Raw genomic sequence first — 21,479 nt, forward strand, 5'->3', positions numbered from 1 at the left:
ACTCGGCTGTTCCTCGGACCAGGAGGCGCGGCGGCGACCAGGATGGAGGGCGAGCTGTCCCACGAAGGTGTCTGCTGTCGATGATGCTGGGCCCAGGAAGGGGCAGCGGATCTTGGCAGTGGCCACCCGAGCGGGGGAGTCAAGATGGCGTCGGGAGTGGACCAGGAGGGTCCGTGGTACTCCTCCGTTGAAGGGGAGCAAGAGCCAGTCTGGAGCAACCAGACTAGTGATGAAACAATCGTGGTGCGTCGTGAAGAGGGCCACAAGCCGGGCGGCAAGTGGTCGAACAACGCGGTGAACAACAAGGAGCGGAAGGGCCCCCACGCAGATCTCGGGGATGCTGGGGAGGCAGACTTCGATGCTGGAGCTGCTCAGGGTTAGGGCTTCTCAAACCCTAGGTGCACTCACTCGAGGGTCCCTCGGTGGGCGTGCTAGATAAGCGTCGTGCAGTTTCTGAAGATAGCCGGTCCCGCAGGTCTCGTCACACCTACGACTCTCAGCTGAGCTGATGAGGGAGGTAAAAGGTCAGAGATGGCAGGGAACTCGGGTCTCGTCGAGCTGGGCAGTCTTGATCCGTAGGAGAGACTTACAGCAAACCGCAAGCGCTTAGATGGTGCCTGCTGGTGCAGGGTGGCTACTCCTTAGCCACAAGGGAGAGTCTTCAGAAATAGTCAAGAGTTCCTTTCGTGGAAAGTGGTTCGTGATTCGGAGTTATCCGATTATCTGATTATCCAATTTGGGAAGGGGACTCGCTCCTACTTTTATTCTAAGAAAAGGGGCTGGCCCGTGACTAGGTTCTACCTATGGGTGGAGCCAGGAGGGGGGTGGTTACACCCCTATCCTTTGTCCGGCTTCGCGCCAGCTCAGGGGCTGGTGTGCCCCTGAAACTGGTTTGAGCCGGGCTATGCACAGTGAGCACCGGGGTGCCACTTGCAATCACCTTCCTTTCAGCCCTGCCTACCTGGGATACACAAACCCTGTCTGGGACGGTGCTAACACCGCCCTCGACAGGAAACCCTTTGTCCAAGCTCCCCTTGCTGGAAGGTCCCCCAGCAGCAGGAGGTCAGACTTGTGTCTGGTGGCAGCATCCATTTTGTGATGCTGAGGCTTGAGTCAACTTTAACCGGGGTTCAAGGTTACTTCCATGTCGTGTCCCTCTAAAAGGGGGGAATGCTAACCCCGTCACCAGGACTGGCGAGGGGTTCGTATTCCCATTCGTATGACACCTTACTCGACATGTATAGGTGATGCGATGCCAAAGTTAGCAAATAACTGCAAGGATTATAATGCCTTAAAAGTAGTTGGCCCGCGTCACCATGGAACGGCTATTAGGGCTTGGTTCCGCAAGCCGTCGACGGGCTCAGCTCGCGCCAGAGCACCGTCCCACATGATTCCCTGCACTCTGCCTTCAGGATTGATAAGGCCTGCTATAGGAGTGACTGATAGGAATCCATGTGTCCATTTTAGGGTTTAGGTGTAGGAATACTACACCTACAGCAACGGGTGATTACACCACGTGGCCCCAGCTGTCGTGCAGCCAGTTGTGTCAGATTTGGGCGGCCATTCCAGGGGTGGCATAATACATGCTTCAGCCCCTGGTAGGCCCTGGGTACACCGATGCCCTGGATACCTGTGGTATGCTGAGACAGGGACTGACAAGGTGGCCCAGTTCCAATTAGTGGATGCACCTAACGTACATGTGTGTTAATTTCGAGAGAGAACAGCTAGGCTGTGGGTCTGATTGGCAGGCCCACAGCCGGAGAAAGTCGTAAACCAATGAAGCAAAAGCAAAAAATCTGGGTGATCATAGGATTGCAGACCCTACTCTCCTACAATGGGCATCCTCAAATTTTTTTCAAAACGAAAGTTGGATGATTTAGAATCTGATATTAAGGAAGCAAGAAAAGAATCTAGACATGGTGAACAGGAGGCTGAAGAGCAAAGCATAAGCAGTTCTGCAGGTCCAGTTTCAGCTCCAACAGAATGTAGCCATGATGTTGATACTCCTGTAAATACAATTGCATTGTATTTTAATCATCAAAAAAACTAACAGATGATTTTAAATTACAATCTACTAAGAAATACGTATACCCCACCAGAAAAGTATGACTTCAAGAAGGATTCAGGTGGACCACGCTGTTTCCGCCGTGTTTGGGATTAATCATCCCGGTTAACAACAGATATGATAGCTTGGAGGCGGTGGATTGACTGAGGGAAGGGACAATTATGGAAGGGAATTCAGGACCATACAGCCAGGACCCGATGTATAATGCTGGGAATTGTTTGAGGCGAACACCTAGGGATAGGAGTTTATATCTCCCCCAGTTAATAAACTCTCCTTGTGAAACCATCCACCCCAGGGGGCCCCCAATTACTATCTCCAACGCCCCAGATAGTGAGTCAAAGAAAGACAGTAAGTCCTATCCTGTTCCAGATAATTCCCATCTAGTCCAACAAGGTGACAGAGTGGCCCCTAATAACAGCGCTGTTGATGCCTTGAGAAGGAAAAGAGGTACAGATAACAGTATTAGGGTTCTATCATGGAATCTGGCGGGCCTTAAAAATAAACTATCCTGTCCAGAATGGGGGCTTTTTGTGGCAGAGCAGGACATCTATCTGTTCCAGGAGACATGGGCGAGGGAAGAGTTTCAGCAGGTGGGTTTTGCCTCTTTCAATTCCTTTGCTACCTTTGGGGGAAGGGGGAGACCCTCAGGCGGGTTGTCTATCTGGGTGGGTACTCATTTGGGTTGTAGAGCCGATCAGTTGGCAACTCCTTCAAATGACATCCAGTGTGTTCTGCTCACTTTTCCCTCCTCTGTAAAAATCCCCCTAATTAACGTGTATTCAAGACCTGTCAGTAACAGCCAGGAATCTGCTACCATCGATCAGTTAGGGCTCTTTATTTCAACTCTGGACCCAGCTATCTGGCTCATTGTTGGGGGTGATTTTAATTGTCAATATGAACCCCTTACTGATCAGGATCACTTCATGCTCAGTGAGGAGGATATTCTCTGGTCAGTCCGCGATCCCCAGATTAGTACCATTAGGATTTGGTCACCACTGGCAATACAACTTAATTCACTCTCGTTGGCCTTGTCACTAAAGGCATGTAATGGGCATACCAAATCGGACCGCCCCGGACAACTTACATTTAATCGAGCATCCTTACTTGACTATATTCTAGTAGAAACAAGATCATGGGGATGGGTCCTTGACTTTCGAATCACTATTAGACATGATAGTGATCATAACGCCTTGATCTTGAGCCTGAGAGCAGAGGACCTTGGTATTTCTAACTCTGCTGCCCCAGTGGATAGACCGCCCGAGCACTAACATTGACTAACAATAGAAGAAATGTTAGATGGGGTTATATACAACACTCACCCCCTAAGCTGGCCAAAGTTCATCAGACAGCCATTCCGTCACTGAATAAAATGTGGGAGATAGTGCAGGCGGGTGGTCCCCTACTGGAGCTGGACAAGGCAAGTCTTACGCACCAAGGGCTACTGGAGAAGTTGGTGGATGTATTCCATTCCCTGGTGCGGAGGAGGGAACCGAAACATTTAAATGTCCCTGGTTTAATGACAAGTGCCGTATGGCCAAGCAAGCCCTACTAGCGGCATTGAAAGCGAAGGACAAGCCCTTAATTAAATCTACCCGGGCCGGTTATAAAGAGATAACCAAACAGCAAAAGAAAAGGTGGGAAAGTGACAGATGGGAAACACTCAGGATTGCCCTAGATGATAAGGATTTGAACACTTTTTGGGCAATAGTAAGCTCTGGTGATAGGGAAGGGAGCTTGTCGATAGAGCCAAATATAGCTCCCAAAGTATGGGAGTCCCACTTTGAGTCGCTGTACTCAGCTAGAGAAGACAGTCCGACTGTACCGGTAATCCCGCTGTAATATTAGAACCTGACAGTGAGGGTATAACTGAGATCACCATGACCGAAGTGGGCAACACTATTAATAGACTCCACAGCAATAAAGCGCCGGGCCTAGATAAACTACCAGGTGACCTTTACAAAGAGGAACCCAAAATCTGGGCACCCTATCTTTGGGTTCTATTTAATGCTGTTATGAAAGGCATGAAGCCCCCGGACACATGGTGTGGGGCCGAGATTGTTCCCATACACAAAAAAGACTGCCCAATCAATTACAGGCCGATCAGTTTAATCGATATCACCCAAAAACTTTTCGGTCGGGTCCTTTTAGATCGACTCCAAGGCTGGATGGAAGAAAAGGAGATTTTGACCCCATATCAGGCTGCCTTCAGATCAAACATGTCAACCGTGGACCAGATTTTTAGACTCTAACTTCTTTTCTGGAAAACGGTGACAGTAGAGGGTGGCAGCCTCTACTTGATTTTTGTTGATCTGAAGTCAGCTTTTGATTTCGTACCTAGTGAAAGACTCTGGGAAGTGCTCAGAGATCTGGGAGTTCCATCTTATCTCCTTAATGTCATTGTAAGGCTCTATCAAGACAACTTTGCCCAAGTGAGATGTGGAAAATACGGGGAGCTTACCTCGCGCTTCCCAGTTAGGAAAGGGGTTCACCAGGGCTGTGTCCTGGCCCCCACTTTATTCTGCCTCTTTGTCAACGGGCTCATTGACCATCTCAATAGAATTAAAGACATTGATGCCCCAAAGTTAGCCTCAGGGAGGGTGCCGGCGCTGATGTTCGCAGACGACACCCTCCTACTTGCTAAAACACCAATGGGTATTCAGCGTATTCTTGATGAGTTTGCTAATTTCTGCAAACTCCGGGGATTGGAGATCAGTATTTTAAAAACAAAGTATATGGTCTTCAACCCCCCTAAAACTACTCGCCCCAACCCATTTCTTTATTGAATTCCCCTGGAAAGAGTTAAGGTGTTTGATTATTTGAGTGTAACTTTGTCCGAACACTTTGAATGGGGACCACAGATGACAAAGGCAAGGCTCAGGCTTACACAGACAGTGGGTGGGATTATGAAATTACATAGCTCCTCTGCATTTAAACCGGCGGGGCCTGTGGTGGAAGTTTATAAGGCACAAGCACAGGGTGCTACTTTATATGGGGCAGAACTGTGGGGGCACCGCACCTTTTCTGATCGGAGTAAGGTGGAAAATAGCTTCTTGCAGCAGCTCCTAGGCCTCCCTCGTAGTACTCCCTTGCTGCCTATTCGCATGGACTTTAGTATTAGGCCCATAGATGAGGAGATCGCCCTTAGACCCATCACATTTTGGCGTCATCTATGAGCGACCCCGGAATTGTCCACCTTTAGGGTTGAACTTAAGGAGTTTTTAGCTCCCAGTACTCTTAAGAAAATTTTCTGGTTAAACCATATAAGAGACCACGCATTTAAGTTAGGTATGCCAAATTTATGGAGGACACCTGACATAACATGCCCAATGACCCCCAGGGTGGCTCTAGTTGGATGTTATAGATCCCACAAACTAGCGTTTACCCAGGAAAGTTCTTCTCACAGTCGTTTGACTATGGATTTCCTCCAAATCAAAGACGTGTTCAAAAGAGAATCTTTTCTGGATACCATCGAACCCCCTTTAGCCAGGAAACTTTATGTTCAGTTTAGGATAGGGTCCCTCCCACTTCATTCTTTTACCAGCAAATGGGCTAAAGAAAGCAATAATGAGTGCCCCGCTTGTAAATACAAGGAAGAGTCGATTACCCACATTTTCTTTTTTTGTCCAGCCTATCTCACGCCGCACAAGCGTTGGCTAATCCAACTGTGCAAGAACATCGGCTTTGTGCGTTGCGCAGAGGCACTGAGGGTCTTAAAATATGTAACTTACCCGCCAATAGTGTTTGCTGTTTCACGCTTTTTAAACTCAATGTGGTTCATTAGGCGTCCCTTTTTAAAGTAGTTGATTCCGGGAGGAGAGAAATAGTTGATTACGCATAGGATTGTTTTTTATCATTTATACGTCCCCTCCGGATCTAGGTTATATCCATTCCTAACTTTGTAAAACTTTTATCCTAATTTTTATTGTATCCGTTTTTATCCTTTTTTTTTTTTCTTCCTTATGTGTATCTTTGTAAAACTGTTGTGAAGTCAACGAAAATGAACTCGGTAATATTGAATGAACTATTGCAAATATTTTTTAAGTGTGTTAATGTTTTATTGTCAAATGTACTTTTATGGTCTTTTGTGGCCTAAATAAAGTTTTTGGAATGGAATGGATTAATCAATATTCAACTTGGCTCAACTACTCTCCACAACTGAAAAGTGCCATTTGCAAGTATTACATGGTTTTTCCACAGCCAGTTCTTCGTGGGACACAAGGAGCATTCATAACTACGCCTTTCACAAAATATAAAGACTTCCATGAAAGTACACGCAACCATGTTTTATCGCTTTGGCATAAAAACGCACAAGTGGATGCCACTCACATTTTGGCAATCAGAAAGAAACCAGAGACAGGTATTGTTTGCCAAATAGACAGTGCTGTGAAAAGGCATGTTGAAGAAAATTGGAAAAGGTTATTTCCAATTTTGTCCACTATCTTATTTTGTGGCACACATAGCAATGCTTTACGTGGGAAAAAACTACAACTGCAAGTGTGCAAAGTCTGTTCCAATTTGGCATTGAAGCAGGAGATGTGATCCTAAAGAACAATCTGGAAAATGCACTAGTTACTGCACGTTATACATCAGTTCGAGTTGAACATGAATTGATTACATTTTGTGAAGAAACATTAAGACAATATCTGGTATCCTTAGTCTATCTGTCAAATGGATTTTCAATCATTGCTGATGAAAGTGCTGATATGTCCTGAAAGAAACAAATGTCATTTGGAGTTCATTTGGTAGACACAAGTAACGCCATAGCTGTAATCAGAGAATAATTCCTTGGCAACATTAAAAGAAATGGATGATATCTCAATTGGAAATATGATTAGGGATACATACACTCAGAAAAACTCCATGGCCAATGATTTGATGGATGCTCTACAATGGCAGGAAAGGAAGGTGGTGTTCAAACCATAATAATGAGAACATATCCTAAAGCTGCTTTTGCTCACTCTGCTGCACATAAACTTAATTTGGTTGTTATTGACCTGAATTCTGTTCCTGATATATGGAATTCTAATGGCACAGTGAAAGCCATCAACACGTTTTTCCGTGAGAGTCTGAAAGTATGATCTCTTATTCCCAATGTGCCATTGCTGAGTGAAACACGATGGACAGCAAAATACAAGAGCATTAGAATATTTAGCTCAATCTTTGAAAAGGTTTTTAAGCAATTAAGCTTACTGGTTACTATATCATCAGAAAGAACACATCAAAATGCGTATCAATTGCAATGTTCCTCAAGCACAGTGAGCTTTCTCTCTTACTTGAGCATAATTTCAGAATACTTAACAAGATTGGAATCTGTAAGCCAGGCTCTCCAAGCTGTTCAGCTTGATATCCTCAAGGTGTGTATTCATGTTGTAAAACCATCTTACTGTGTGATCACAGACAAAAAGCAGAAGAGCAATTTCAGGAACTTTTTTCAAATGTTCAAACAGTGGCTGAAAAATTGAACATTGAACTTTGTGTTCTCAGACAGTGTGGGCGGCAAATATTTTATTCTAACTTTGGTTCCTCTTCTGTGGAAGAATGTTATCGACAGTCTATATATGGGCCATACATGGACTCTATAATCGCATCATTGGAAAGCCGGTTTGGTAATGAAAACAAGAAAAGTGTGGGTCTGTTTTCACTTAACCCAAAACACATGCCAAAAATGGCAGTTTAAAAATAGAAATGGCATATTGCAAACATCGGAGAAATTTACGACATTAAAAACCTGAAAGCCGAAGCAGTCACATGGTTTGAGATCTGGTCAACGAAGGACGAGCAGTTTGACAATAGATATCTGGATATGCTAAACCACACAGATTTATTTCCATCAGTCTAGCAAGCAATTCTCATCGCTCTCACGTTACCAGTGACGACTTGAACAGGAAAACGGTCTTTCAGCACAATGAGAACGGTGAAAACCTGGTTGAGGTCGACAATGGCAGATTATCGGGTTTGTGCATGATGAGTATACATCAAGCAAAAATTGATGAAAAAAGCTGATTTAGAAAAGAAATTGATACATTTGCACAGACGTTTACAGTTCCTTTTTTGGGATCACTTACCAGTGAACAAAAACTGTATAAAACTACTCATTGAAAAATGTGATTGTTCAATTTCAGCAAGATTGTTGATGCTTGCAGCTTGCAGCTCCTAACCTGCAACAATTGTCCAGGTTAAGTTTATATGTTTTATTTTCCAATTTGGATGAAAACAGTTGGTATTTTATTCAAGGTAATACATTTGATTGTATTATTTGAATATATTTAAGTTAAAACATTTCCAAAATAAATACTTTTGTCATATATTGTAATTGTCATTTGTTTCTGCGTACACCAAATGCAAATTCTACATGTTTTTTTTTATTATTCATTGATAGTGCCTTGATCATGTGTGTATGAATAATGTGGTGCATTCAATAGTGGTGATATAAAAACATATCAGACAATGGGAGCTTGATCCTTCTATTAAGCTTTTGCATCAGGTTTCTCAACCCTTTGCAAATCTGAGCCTTTTCACCTTTGGCCAGTAGCCGCTCCTGCCTGCAGAACTGTTTTTTTCTTTACAAACTGCTAGAAGGTGTGATATCAACCAGAGGCCACAAAAGAAAGAGATGGCTGTGGCAAAACAATCTTATGGTGTAAGGGAACATATGCTTCCTGCGACCCATGGCTCCTCCTGCGCCCCAGAGTTTCTTGTAGCCCAGCTGATGCACATCATGCCAGAGGATGGATGATGTTAAAATTACCACCCCCCTCAGCCCTTGGAAAAATTTGTGTGGATGCCCATGTGGTAATATCTAAGAGTTGACATACCAATTTGGGGGCAAATTCAAGTTTGCACCTGAAATGATTTTGTCCTAGGAGGGTGAAAAAGGGCAATTGTGTATGATTCATTTTACAGTTGGTTTTGCCTATTGTTAGTTTGATTATTTTTGGTTATTCTTGTCCCTGAACCTTGGGATAGCATGCAAGCTGTTTGAATGGCTGCCAACATGTAGTCCGTTTACTACTTTATGGTTGTGTGATCTTTTCTTCTCTTGGTCTGTCAAAGTAATTCAGGGCCTTCTTATCTTTATTGTCCTTTACAGATCTCTGTATGCGTTATATGAGAGCAATGTGAATGTCAAGGGAGTCTCAGCTTTCCGGTTCGTTCCACCAGCAAAGGTTTTTGCCAATGCAACAGAAAATCCGGACAATGCAGGATTCTGTGTACCGGCGGGTAATTGCCTCGGTTCCGGTGTTCTGAATGTCAGCAGCTGTAAACAAGGTAATAAGTTACAGAATAATCATTATTTTGTCGGCTCTAACATCTTGCTTTTTTCCTATTTAACTAGAGTTACAATGCTTCTGCAGAATCCAAAAGCATTTATTAGCCTGGCGATGGGAACATGAGTTTTATTTTTAAGTTGGCATATAGGTCAGGTTATATTTTTATCCGTTGGCAGTTATTTGGGGGCTGTGCATTTGTGACTTTAGGTGTGCAAAGTTAGACAAAATCAAAAATTTGGAGAAAAATAAAAATTCTTTCAATAGTAATCATCAGTTTCCAGACAGTCCCCATACACTGTACTCCACCCAAGCTGTCCTGGGCCAGACCCCTGCCAGGTCAACAATAACAGCTGTCCGTTTGCACGTAGCGCGGTCCATGCTTGGTCACGAAAGTTGGAACCTCAATTAAGATTTGAAAGCGTGGAGTGCCATCTTCCCTCTGTTTTGATCTCTGCCTCTGGCATCCTTTTCGTGTGGCCCTTGTTGCCGCCCCTATTCGGCAGGAGTGGGACCCAAAGAAGGAGGACTGTAGACCCGCCCAGCCGAGAGCTTTGTTTATAACTGCCATGAATTGAAACTTGCTCAGAAGGTCCTCGTGCCTGAAGAGTGATTTCCCCACCCCCCCAATGGGCCACGGCGCCATGTTGGAATACAAGCAGCGCACTGGTCAGTACCTGGGGTCCTATATGCAATGCAGCTGTACCCTGGACCCTTTTCCTTGCTGGTCCATTTTTGATTTCCTCAATAGTAGTTCTACCTGTGACAAGTCTAGCGTGACATCCATCGCTTGCAGGCATGCTGATGTCCACCTCCCTTTGCGCTGGGGCCACATGCTCACTCCCCCTGATTGCCCCAGAAAACGCTGTGGTGAATTTCCACCTTGAACAAGGAGACCTCAGATGCGTCTAGATCCACCCACTCAAATGCATCCATAATCTGGGTCAACTTTTTGAATTTTATGGATCATCTTGTACCCTGTCTCTTCCCTCCCAGGCGCTTGGTGCTAGGTTCATGAACTTGCGCATCTGGAAATGAAAGAGCAAATCTGCCAGTGATTTCTCAATCCCAGGGACATGCCTTGCCTTTCTGTCGAGGTTGCCCTCCAGTTGTCACTTCACCATGTACCTCATAAGCGTCAGTATAGTAGGGAATCTGGCTGCCCCATTGTTTATTTATTACACCACCCCTTGATTGTTAGACCAGAGGATGAGTTTCAGGCTTCTCAACTTTTCCCGCCAGACTGTCAGTGCCACAACTAACAGGAATAACTCAGGAACGGTGATATCCTTTGTGATGTCCAACTCTTCCCACTTCTTGGGCCATTTCCACGCACACCATGCCTTTCCTAATGTTACTCTAAAGCCTTTGCGACCTGCTGCGTCTGTGAAAAGGGTTATTTGTCTGGCCGTCACCCATCCTTCTCTCCATATTAAAAGCTCATTGAACTCCTCCAGGAACCTAGTGCCAAATGGCCAGGTCACTTTTTACCCCTGCCCAAGCCTAATATGATGATGCTTCTTCTGCAATCCAGCGATCAGCCGGGTCAGGCATCGTGCGAAAACTCGCCTTGCTTTTATAACCCTAGCTGCAAAGTTTAACTTTCCTAATAACCTTAGCAGTTCCCGGAGCATAGCTTTTTTTTTGCTGCACATATCCCTTAACTACTTTCTCAACTCATGGGCCTTGTCCTCTGGTATCCTAGATGTGCCCGCGATGGAGTCTAACTCAATCCAAATAATTTTGTTGCCGGGCAAACCGTTTTGTCCACTGCTAGCGGAACGCCTATGTCTGCAGCTAGTTCCTGGAATGGCCTCGATGTGGTCATGCACTCACCTGTACCTGCCTGCCCCATGAACAGGAAGTCATCAAGGTAGTGTAGCTTGCCCACCATGTGTGTCCTTTTGCAGGGCTCATTCTAAAAATGTTCTCTGAAACGCTCGAAATACGTGCAAGACACAGACCACCCCATTGGCATCGCTTGGTCAAGGTGCACCTGGCCCGAAACACAGTTTCAATGTCTGCTTGTGCCATGAGGGACCCTTGCCTGTTGTCCTTACTAAATCATTAACTTTCTCCACTGTTGAGTATCCCACCGAGCATGCCTTAGGGCTGATCCCATCGTTCATGAAAGCTCCTTCAGGGAAGGTTAGATGCTGTATGAGTCTGAACTGGCCCGCCTCTTTTTTGGGTACCACCCCAGAAGTGATCTCACCAATCCTCTGGGGAATGATGGGGATAGGGGGACCTCTATTTGACCCAGGCCCTTCTCCTTCTTAATCTTTTATTGAACTATCTATGGGTGCTTTTGGTCAGACTTCAGGTTCCTCACTGTGCTTGTGGTGACGAAATCTTCAAACAGGATTTTAAAACCTTCCTCAGATCCTTTCACTAGTAGAGCAGTATCTTTTCTGTTGTTGGAACTTTGATCTAACCTTCGGAGCTGGTGTGTGTTAATGGGTGACTTGGCTAGCTGGAAATCCCCCCATTCTCTGTGCCCCCCCACCACTCCTGCCCCTCCTTATTTTACTTTTCTTTTTTGTCACCATGGCCCATTTTGCGCCTGCATTCTGAGGCCGAGTGGCTACCCCCGCGGGTTGTGCATACATGCCTGAATTTGCATGTATTAACATTACTTAGCCCTGAAGACATCACATGGAACTTCGAGATGTGTTAGGCAACCACTAGGCAGTTGGACTGAGGCTGACTCAGAGGAGGCTGTGTACCTTTGATGGATGCAATAAAGAGAGTTAACCGTATAAAGTGTAGTGTGCACTCCCTTAATACTTGCGACGAGTTACAGAGTGCATCCACCAGACAACTCCTTGTGCAGGCTTGAAGATAGGGAACTTGAATTTTGGATGTGTGCTAAGGAAACCTAGAGGATTTTGAGAGTGACCCGTAAACTGTAGCGGTGAATAATTTCTACTCTCACTCTTAACTTTCGGTACGTGGCTGACATTTTTTGGGTGAGGTAATTCTCAACCCTTTGGCTGGCTGTTAGCCATGAGTTGCTCCACGCAGAAAATGTTAAACGATGTGTGGTGAGCCTTGAGGTCTGTGCATGGATTTGTGGCAGGAGAGTGGATGTAATTGAACTGTGACTGTGGTGAGCGGTCAACTTAGTCAGAGAAGCCTGTGTTTGTTGTGGAAGCCAGACGCATTCTTGGATAATATGCATGGCGTCCTACATCTTAGTAGGAAGCTAGTGTGTGCGTCTTTGTACTGTAGGAGGCAGAAGAGTAGTCGATGACACGCAATGCGTGTGCGATATATGCGCTGTCACGGCACGCTTGAACTGTGTACAGTGGACATGCTGTGTCGGCATGTAAGGAGTGCTAGGCAACACTGATGCATATTCTTGCTGACATTGATAACGGTCACATTTTAGAAGGAGGAAGAAACAGTTTCAAACGGTGAGATACTCTGCCCAAGAGAATGGTTTTTTAGCTTATATTACTTGAGTTGGATAGAATGCTTTATTTTGCCATGATTTCAACCAGTGCTGTGTGCCAGAAGCAAGTAGTACACGTGTTCACCACAATGGGATCACACTATTTTAACGATCACACAGCCACGTTGCACACATATCCTCGTTTTTTAAGCCATTTCGTTATTTCAATTAATTGTGTTGGCTTTTTGTGTTGACTCAATATTTTAAATTGGTGAGTTAGTTTGTTACTTTCATTTTAGTTGCAGGGATGGTGGCTAGCATGAGCCAACCTCCACAGTTCCTGTTGGAGAGGGGTAAACCATTGTTGCCCTGGAAAAATGGAAACACTTGTTTGATTCATATCTGGTAGCTATCAGGCTGAAAGGTTCTCTACTGCCAGGAAACAGGGCGTTCTACTTCATAACCTGAATGTGGAGGGTCATATTATCTACGAAATCTTAGATCTTATAGCAGTGAGTAACCACAAAAGTGAACCTGGAGACCTCTATCAAATGTCAGCACTCCTGTAAAAAATACACTTTGGTGCACGCATTTACGTTGTTATGGAACATCATACATTTTTCATGAGGGTGCAGACCAAAAGTGAAAGGCTTAGTGTTGTAATCTCCATCATTTTGTATAATGGTATAGCCCATGCCCCCTCCCTGCTGGCCCTGTTGGTACGGCTGGGCAGTGGGAGCTCACTATAGAATGTTGACAAACGAAGGTTCTGATTCATTGTGGAGAGCGGATGACTGGAATAAACAGAGTCACACTCACCTCGTGTGTGGTCTTTTCTTCATTATAACACTGGCGACGTCTGCGGAGGGGGCAGCTGGTCATCTCCCCTTTTTGTGTTGTTCTCTCCTGCTACGGGCTCAAGTACGAGTCAGACTTGGGTCAAAGGTGCTGTTCTGCTTCTCCCAGCTGTGGCGTTGTTCCGCTCCAGGTGTACTGCGTGTCCCTCACGGAGCCTGTCCGGCGTGGAAGTGACTCTGGGACGGCTGCCAACCTGTGTGTAGTGCTTCGGTGTGGGAGGCGAATTCTGGAGTTGTCGTTACTGCTACCCTGCGGAGGGTTGACATCAGTTGCCTCAGCGTTCCTGTGAGGGCTGCGCAGGTCAGCCCCGTCTGCCGGTATCCACGGTGCCCAGCTGTTCTTCGTGCAAGCTCCTGTGTGAGCACCGGTTTGGTGGTCCCGTAGTGCTCTCTCTACCCGGCGGAGTATAGGTGCCCACCGAGAGCCGCATCGGAACAGCAGCCTGATTCTTGTCAGCTCCGGCGCTCGCTCCCGCCTGTCAACGGCGGTTTCCTGTGGAGCTGTCTTCCTGCGGAGGCTCTTGGCTCCGCCCTGAGGTATCGTCTGCCGGCGCACCAGTCCTCCTTGGGCCGGTCAGCAGTCTCCAGATCAGCAAGTAAGATCCAACCAGTTCACTTTCAGTTTTTCGTCTGTTTCTTCTGTGATGCGCACACAAAGTCCGTGTTGTTAAAATCCTCCCAAGGCCATATTCATCGTGTGCACATTGCTTCACTGTGACATAGACACAGGAGGTGTGTATCTCAATTGCCTTACGCTTTTGCGTGTAGTTCTGCATTGTGGCTCGCACACATTTTAGACGTTCTACTTTTCGTGTTTTGTTTGAAAATTACACTGTGATGTGCACACATTGCGTGCATACCCTACATTTTCTGGGTGCCTAAATCTACTGTGACACGCTCACATTGGGTGTGCTATGTTGTCTGTGTCACATCTGGCATGGGTTTTGGTGTTTAATCCTGCGTCAAATCTTGCAATGTTCTTCGCATGAGTTGAGTGGGGCCTCAAAGTCTGCACTTCCTCTGTTTAGGTCGGGATATCCAGGTACATAGCCATATAACCTTGTGAGCTTCACAGATACGAAATGGGCACTCCTGGCATGAGTCAACCTCCGTCTTTCCTCAATGACTGTGGTGATCCAAAGATTCATTGGAAGGACTGGACAAAGCTATTCGAATCCTATTTAATCGCTATGGGGGGTGAAAGGTTCTCTCCGCTGCGCAAACAACATATCCTGTTACACAATTTGGGCGTTCATGGACTGAAAGTCTATGAAATTTTACCTGAGCCTGAGTTGGAAGAGGAGGATAATGTTGATGTGTATGACATTACTCTGATGAAGTTGGAGTTACATTTTCGTGACAAGGTCAATGTGGTGCTTGAACGCCATAAGTTTTTTAGTCGTACCCAAGGAATGGGGGAATCGATTAATAATTACATAGCTGCCCTTAGAGGTCTTACACAATTGTGTGATTTGGGTGACTTAAACGATTCCCTTATAAGAGATCAACTTGTGAGGTGTACAAATAGTGGGAAGGTACAAGAGAAATTGTTGGCAAAAAACCCATCCCTAAAGGATGCCATTTCAATTGCACAATCTGTGGAGCATACCGCCAAGTGTGTCGGAGAAATGAAAATTAAAGAGGAAGTTGTGGCAGCCATTCAGTGTGAAGGTTCTGAGGGAGAAGTTTTTAAGGTTAACAATAGAGAAAGTATTAAAAGCACACCCATTAGTAATCCCATTAGGGAGAGCCAAGGGTTGAAATGTTTTAGGTGTGGCAGCAATAACCACCTGGCCAACAGCCCCTTTTGTTCAGCACGGGGGGTTTTGTGTAAAAAATGCAATAGAAGAGGCCATTTAGCCAGGGTATGCAGGGATGGGTCAAGTAACTCTGCTAGGGCTGTCAACATCAGCGGGGAATCGCAAGCGAGATTCATTTTTCAAGTGAAAGATAGTCATGAAGCGGACAGGCCAAATTATCCCAAATGTGTCATTCTCATTGATAACAAACCCCTTGAGGTGTATGCGGACTCGTGTTCACCGTTTACGTTAGTTAACCTAGCAGATTTTGAGAATTTCCTGGGGTGCGACAAGGGTATGCTGGTTCCCCCTGATATATCGCCTGAAGTGTACACCAGGGACCCCATCCCTTTGGTGGGGATGGTTAGTAGTCACATAGACTTCAAGGGTAGAACCATTGTAGGCAAAGTGTATGTAGTTGAGAGGGGTGCGAACCTGTTAGGGTGGAAACACCAGAAAGATCTGGGTATTATCCTTGACCCTAACGATGAGAACCAAGTCATCTTAGTAGACATTCCCAATGGCAATAAGCTCATACAAGATGCGTTTCCTGATCTTTTTACTGAAAAATTGGGAAAGTTAAAAGATTTCCAACACAAAATTAAAGTGAAGAAGGGCGCTAAACCTGTGGTCCACAGAGCGCGTCCTGTTCCTTTCTGTCTGAGGGAAATCCTCAAAAGTGAGTTGGATAAATTGTGTGACATGGGCGTCATTCATCCGATAGAGGCATTTGAATGGTTGGCCCCTCTAGTTCTTGCTTCTAAAGCTAATGGTAATGGTATCCGCGTCTGTGTGGACCTGCGCAGCCTCAACGACAACATCTGGGTGGAGAGGTTCCCCCTGCCCAACATAAACGAGATGCTGAGCACTATGGGAAAAGGGTGTTACTTCTCTGTCATAGATTTATCGATGGCTTACCATCAAGTCGAGTTACATCCTGATTCCAGACCCCTGACGGCATTTTCATCGCCGTTTGGGGCCTACATGTTCATCAGGATGCCTTTCGGCTTGGCTTCGGCGGCGTCTGTTTTTCAAAAAGTCATGCAAAAAGTTCTGGAGGGCATAAAGAACACTCTTTGTTTTCAGGATGACATACTAATGTATGGGTCGACGGAGGAAGAACATGATGTTATCCTCAACACAGTGTGCCAAAGATTGTCTATTGCAGGATTAACTGTCAAACTTGATAAGTGCAAGATCAAAGTGACCTCGGTGGATTATTTGGGTCACACCATATCGAAGGAGGGGTTCAAACCAAAGCACAGCCTGATTCAAGTAGTCAGGGATGCAGCAAACCCTTCAAGCAAAGAGGAGCTTAAATCTTTTCTAGGCCTAGTTGAGTACATGTCTAAGTACGTAAAAAATTTTGCAGATCTTGGTGATGGTCAACGTGAGCTCTTAAAGAAAGACAGAGAATTCGTGTGGGAGGAGAGACACAGCATGATGGTGAAGTCCATAAAAGATCGTATCCTAGGATCACCTGCACTAGGGTCGTTTGACCCACGGAAAAAAACCATCCTCACTACGGATGCATCCAACAAAGGTTTGGGTGCGATGCTTTCTCAAAAGGACCAAGGCCAAGATACCATTATAGCATTTGCATCACGGACCCTCAATTCAGCGGAAAAAAACTATTCTGTCATCGAAAGGGAGGCGTTGGTGTGCTTCTGGGCTGTCAACCATTTTAAATTTTTCCTATGGGGGATACAATTTGTTATACACACTGACCACAAGCCTCTGACATTTATGTTCTCGTCAAAAAGTGTACATAACAGGGGGCGCTAGGTGGCACACAGCGGAATGGCTGCCTCTGGGTGAAGCTCCCGCAGCCCAGCGACGAAGTCCTGCAGAAATCCTCCCTGAACATCGCAAATCCTGAGACAACAGATCTCCGTGGGTAGTCTGCCACCTCCGCCGCCGCTTGGGATCTTTATCACCCCGGGCGACCCGGTGTCCTCGGAGTGGGAGGCTGCTGCTGCCGGCGGGCGCGCGGACCTTGCTAGAGCCGGGACTGGGCTGAGACCGCTACGCGAGGCCGGTGCTGTACACGTGAGAGGCCCCAGCTCCGACCTCTGAGACGCGGGGGGTCTGCTCCGCATCGGGGGCACAGTGGATTTGGGGTGCCCCGTCTGAAGCCTACACCCGGTGATCGGACAACAATCGCGCTGCTGGACATCCCGAGAGAACACTACGGGTGTCGGAGGTGAGGGTGCGAACTTCCTGCTCTGGGACTGTGTGTGGCGTGACGCGGCCCCGTCTGCCCCGCTCCGCGGTGACCGGCTGGCCCCTGCTGGGCCTGAAGGCTTGCCTGCACGAATCGTGGTCGAGAGATAGTGCCTCGCAGGAGCAGCCGACGCTGGACTGCCCCTGCCTGAATGACGCTGGTGATTGACCCGAGGGGCCCGCGCCGGTGATCGTGCTGGGGGTTTGGATGGTCTGCGGCAGACGCCACTTGCCTGAGGTCGCTAGACGGCGGACTGTGCCCCTCCCCTGACTGGATCCTGATAGAAGAACCGCTGTTGTTGGGGGTCTGCTGTGTGATCCGGGGGGGCCTGGCGCTTGCCGCCCCAACCCCCCCTCCCCCTAGCTGGCTACTGGCGACTGGAGGCCCGGGGACGGGTCGCTCCTGCTATCCTGGTAGCGGACTGACCGCTGAAGAGGTGTGTAGTCTCCCCAGGTGACTGCGGCTGATTCCCGGTGGAGGGGCCTGTTACGGGCGTCGCCCTTCGTTGCCTGCGGAGACGATCCGATTGCGTTGCTGTGGAGATCACTGTGGAACTGAAGGGTTGCCCCATATCTTTTTGCCCACGACGTAGTTGAAGCTCCGGGCTGTACTTTTCCGCCCTCACACCTGTGGTGGTCTTCCTGTAGGTACTGTCATGGGGAAGCCGGACAGCCGTCAGCCTCGCCTCACTTTTGAGGCCAAAAAGACCACCAGATCCCAGCCGGAGGACGGGGCGAGAGGGTCGACCCAACCAGACGCCCAGCCGGTAGATGATGTCAAATCTATACTGCTTGATATGCGGCAGAGTCTGGCGACCATCGTGGATAAAATGGACTCTATGCAGTCACGTATGGACTCCATAGTACACAAGGTAGATAGCCATGGCGAACGCCTCACAGAGACGGAGCGGCGTATTTCAGATTCAGAAGACCAAACAACACAGTTGTCAGCCACCGTGACGCGCATGGATAAAGTCCTCCGGGTAATAGCGGCCAAGAATGAGGAGTTGGAGGCGCGTAGCCGGAGAAATAATATTCGCATAATTGGCATACCAGAATCGACCCACACGGGTAAGATGGAGGACTATGTGGAGGGTCTACTGAGAGCGGTGGTGGGCACGGACTCTCTATCTCCTCAGTTCATTATCGAGAGGGCGCACAGATCACTGGCTCCGAAACCGCCGCCAGGGGCTCCCCCCCGCCCCATCATCGCTCGCTTGCTGAACTTCCGGGACCGCGATGCAGCGCTTCGGACGGCGAGGGGAAAAAGAACCTATCCTACGATGGCAACACCTTCACTATATTCCCAGACTTCACCCCCGTGGTCCAAGAAGAGCGTAAGAAGTTCATTCTCGTCAAGCAAAAACTGCGGGCTGCACAAATCTACTATGCGCTCCTCTACCCCGCCCGTTTGCGCATCACGCATCAGGGGAAACAGATCTTCTGCACGAATCCCCAAAAGGCAGAGGAATTCCTGAAGCGTGTCAAGAAGCGTGAAATAGAGCGCCCCTCCACGCCAGCCTCGGAGTGACGGCGCCGAGTCATCATCGTGCAGCGTCGGGACCAGATGCCCAGCGGTTGGTAAGATGGTGTGCGTGACTGCGGATGCGAGACTTGGTTTGATGGCTCACGGGCCTGACTGAACTGTGATAGGAGACTGTAACCTGAGTCCTGCTCCTCTTGACCGCGCGCCAGACTCTCAGGACATTTCACTTCGCTGGGCACCCTTTGTCCATAGAGAAGACTCGGTTATTGACTGGGTATGCTCTTAAGGCTCAAGGGGATATAGTGTCTCCACCTGGACTGCACCCCCGAGGGTATTACCCCACTGTTTTCAAGGTTAAATGTTGCTCCCTTATGGCACTGGTTATGGGGGGGTTTTGTTGAGGGGGGGGGGAAGGGGGTTGATCCAGATGGCATGATTGGGATGCTGCTGTGGGTGGGGGGAGGAGGGGGGAGTTGGGGATTTATGGTGACTGATGTCTTTGACTGGCATGGGGTGGCATTTGCATCGTTATCCTTGCATCAACCAGGGGGTAGTGGGCACATTGTATTGCATTATTTGAATATTATTGTTAACTATGAGTGATCCGCAAAAGGGTAGGGACTGCGCTATCCAGCTTAACTTCCTAACTTGGAATGTGAGGGGTTTAGGAGACCCTAGAAAGCGTAGACAAATTCTGGCGTACCTAGATAGACATCACATTGGGGTGGCGTTCCTTCAGGAGACACACCTCGACCCCTCCAGGCCTTCGCTGTTTGCATCGCGTTGGGCTATTCACCGTACCTTTTCCTCCTATTCCACCTATTCGCGAGGAGTTGCAATCCTTATTCGGAAACACACCCCCTTTGCGTACAACGGGGAGAACGAACCGACAGGGAGGGCAGGTACTGTGTCATTTGGGGGCGCCTGGGTATGGACACACTTACTCTTGCATGTTATTATGGTCCCAACTCGGATGATCCGAATTGCCTCCAGACGATCTGGAATGAGATTCTAAGTATTGGCTCCACTTATCTAGTGTGGGGGGGAGACCTTAATATAGTTGTTGATCCCCTAAGAGACAGAGAGAACCCTGGCCCTCAACATTACTCCCGCTCGCAGGCATATGTCCACGGTCTCCTCACCGATCGTCACCTGTTAGACGCATGGCGCTATAGACACCCTGCGACCCTCGAGGGCCCGCATTGGTCAGCTGCACACTCCACGTGGGCACGATTGGATTACATATTAGTCTCTCCGGGACTCGCTCCTATGATATGTAGGGTAAAACACCTGGCTCGCACGTACTCTGATCACGCCCCTGTCTCGATGGGCATGGACTTAATAGACCTAGTTGGATCTCCAATGTCGTGGAGATTGCAGCCTAACGTCCTACTGGATGAGGTCTTCCGGTCCGAAATAGCACAGGAGATTGAGAGCTTCTTTCAACGAAATGGTGGGACGGTGGATAGTGTAGCAGTGGTTTGGGAGGCCTTTAAAGTTACAATCAGGGGGCTGTGCATTTCAAAGGGGGTGGGAGTACTCAAGGACCTGCGTAACACCCTTTGTAAATTAGAGTCTGACCTTAAGGATCTGGAATCCACCCCCACGTTTACCAGTGATGCTGGAGCGCAGGCCAAGTTTCGAGATCTGCTATCTGACTACAAGGCAACTGCAGATAGGGAGGTCCGCTTTAGGGGGAAATACTTTCAGGCCCGAAGGTACGGGGAGGGTGAAAGGCCGGGTAAATTCTTAACCTGGGCGACACGGCCGCCTCGCTTTAATAATCATATCCTCGAAATACAGGGAGGCTCGGGGGAACTCCACAGAGATACCCGGTCCATAATGCATGTGTTTGTTACTCACTACACTGAACTATACTCTTCCGCTAATACCCATCCGACGGAGCTTGGCCGCTATCTGGGAGAGATCACACTTGGGTGGCTCTCTGATGCGCACAGAAAGTTCCTGATGGCTCCTTTGGGAATTGACGAAATTCGTGAGGCCATAATGCAAATGGCCTCGGGTAAAGCCCTTGGCCTCGATGGCTTCCCGATAGAATTCTATAAAACTTATGTCGATATCCTTGCGCCGATCTTAAAAGTGGTATTCGAAGAGGCCCATACGCTGGGGGTGCTTCCTCCTTCTATGAGAGAGGCACTAATCACTTCCCTTTTAAAGCCAGGTAAACCGGCAACCTCCCCGGATTCATACCGCCCATTGTCCCTCCTTAATTGCGATGCGAAGATCCTTTCTAAAACTCTGGCTAATCGCTTGACGCTCCTCATGGAGGGACTGGTGCTCCCGGATCAATCGGAATTTATACCCGGTAGGGCGACGTCGCACAATTTGCGCACGTTATTCGCAATATTACAGAACGTGGACCCCGA

The 21,479-nt window shown here is 47.5% G+C and overlaps 1 protein-coding gene across 1 annotated transcript in view; it reads left to right on the forward strand.

The window, feature by feature from the left end:
* Nucleotides 1–21,479, forward strand: part of SCARB2 (scavenger receptor class B member 2) — a 504,993-nt gene that overhangs the window by 365,738 nt on the left and 117,776 nt on the right. Inside the window, exon 7 of the mRNA XM_085640974.1 lies at nucleotides 9,156–9,334. Within this exon, the coding sequence (XP_085497100.1) occupies nucleotides 9,156–9,334 (179 nt within the window). The remainder of the gene's footprint in view (nucleotides 1–9,155; nucleotides 9,335–21,479) is intronic.

Source organism: Triturus cristatus, chromosome 2_2 (genome assembly GCF_964204655.1).
Source record: "Triturus cristatus chromosome 2_2, aTriCri1.1, whole genome shotgun sequence".
Lineage (NCBI taxonomy): Eukaryota > Metazoa > Chordata > Amphibia > Caudata > Salamandridae > Triturus > Triturus cristatus.